The sequence below is a fragment of the Amphimedon queenslandica genome, unplaced genomic scaffold (genome assembly GCF_000090795.2).
Source record: "Amphimedon queenslandica unplaced genomic scaffold, v1.1 AMPQUscaffold_13401, whole genome shotgun sequence".
In the NCBI taxonomy this organism is placed as follows: Eukaryota; Metazoa; Porifera; class Demospongiae; order Haplosclerida; family Niphatidae; genus Amphimedon; species Amphimedon queenslandica.
The window spans coordinates 85824-87782 of record NW_003546363.1 but is presented as its reverse complement, the minus strand read 5'-3'; the positions used below and the strand labels follow the sequence as shown (position 1 = coordinate 87782).

Below are 1959 nucleotides of genomic sequence, written 5' to 3'. Positions count from 1 at the left end.
TGATATTCATAAGAGACACCTGATCCTTACCACTCTCCTCTATCTCCCCTTCTCTCCCTCTCCCTCTCTCCCCCTAATCTCACTGACTGGCATAAATATAAATATGAAATTACACAGTTATTGCTAGATAAGTGATCAGTTTGATACAGTGTAATCAAATAGGCAATTCTCAGAAGAGATAGGTACATGTACATACAAGAAAAAAACACAAACAGAGAGAGAGGGGGGGGGGGGAAGAGGACTTGCATGTACATACATGTGCATGTACATGTACACAAAAAGAAAAAGAATAAATAAATGGAGACACTAGAAGCAATAAGGGAAAGGGAATGAATAGGAGGGGGGAAAAATAAAAAAGAGAGAAAGAAACAGAAAGAGAAGCATAAAATCCCATGCATACATCACTGAAGATAAGGGGAAATCATTTTCTATAGATATTGCCCACCAACCAGTCAGAGACTGGTAGCTCTAAATAGCCATAGTTTCATTATAGACTATAAAGAAAAGTATTTTCATAATCTCTCCAAGCATGCATAGACTGATAAGCTAATGGAATAGAGCCACTTAGTCTCAGATTGTCTCTATGTGTACTAGGATGGTGATCTAGTGGATATAGTGGCTTAAAAGGGTGTGAGTGTTATGAACTATATCATATGACAGGCATGGGATGTATTAACAGTTGTTATTCAAGGCCAATGGTGTACATAATAATGATAATGTGGCCTATCAGAGAATAGCTCAGACTGTTAGGCTATACTCTAGAGGATGTTTGTGTTTGATATTAACAATTATCATGGATTATAGTGTATGAACAAAGAGTTTGATCAATACTGCTCAGCATAGGAATTATATCACATGTCCTTATTTTAATCTTGTATGCATGACTATTGTAGACGATATAAAGCTCTGACAAAATTCTCTATTTTATTAAAATTTCTAATACATATACATGTACTTATGTTGTAAGGAAATAAAGGCATAAAATTAAAAATATTGATGCATTTTTTGTGGCCATGAGTACTGGTATATAACACCTGAAATCTCTACTTTAAGTGACTAACCTCAATCTCTCGTTCGTCAAAAACCTTTAACATTTGCAATGGGAAGATGTCACTAATACCCTGAAATGACACAATTAAGATAAAAAAGAAAGTATAATAATAAATTTTAAAATCCAGGTCCCCACCTTTTTTATTGCGTCCATTTGTTTGGCACAGCGGTCTTCAAATCTCCACTTCATTAAAAGTCTAAAAAGGGGCGTGTCAATAAATGGGTGTGGTCAAATCCCAGCATAATTACCTGACATATTCTTTTTTATTATCCTCAACTACGTCTATATCTCCACCATTGGGTTTCAGCTCTATCTCTTCAACCTATCATAATAATATACATAATATTATACTTTATCAGGGTTTCCACAAAGCATGCTAAGTGAGCTAAACAGCATGAGCTTCATGAGCTGACAAGCACTACAGTGCAGTACATGGCATTTAGAGCAACTTTAAAAATTCATAAAAAATTCAAATTTGATCAGAATGAGCTCAAACTTTCTACACAACATAAGAACATGTATATGTATCAGAAAATATTACAAAAATGAAGAATTCTCTCCTAGTCATTCTTGGCAAAAATTGGCCAAAGACCCTGTACTATAGTACAGGGACTTTGGCCCAATTTTTGAGTAACTTTAAAAATTCATAAAAAATCTAATTTTGATCGGAATCAGCTCAAACTTGCTACACAATATAAGAACATGTATATGTATCAAAAAACATTACAAAAATGAAGAATTCTCTCCTAGTCATTTTTGGCGAAATTTGGCCAAAGACCCTGTACTATAGTACAGGGACTTTGGCCCAATTTTTGAGTAACTTTAAAAATTCATAAAAAATCCAATTTTGATCGGAATCAGCTCAAACTTGCTACACAATATAAGAACATGCATATGTATCAAAAAAT

At 34.1% G+C, this 1959-nt stretch overlaps 1 protein-coding gene across 1 annotated transcript in view; it reads right to left on the bottom strand.

The window, feature by feature from the left end:
• Positions 1–1028: 1028 nt before the first annotated feature.
• LOC100640037 (E3 ubiquitin-protein ligase NEDD4-like) overlaps positions 1029–1959 on the bottom strand; it is a 14512-nt gene continuing 13581 nt past the window's right edge. Inside the window, exons 23-25 of the mRNA XM_019996709.1 lie at positions 1300–1373; positions 1187–1247; positions 1029–1121 (exon numbers count right to left, since the gene is read on the bottom strand). Coding sequence (XP_019852268.1) covers positions 1044–1121; positions 1187–1247; positions 1300–1373 — 213 coding nt within the window. The 3' untranslated portion in view covers positions 1029–1043. The remainder of the gene's footprint in view (positions 1122–1186; positions 1248–1299; positions 1374–1959) is intronic.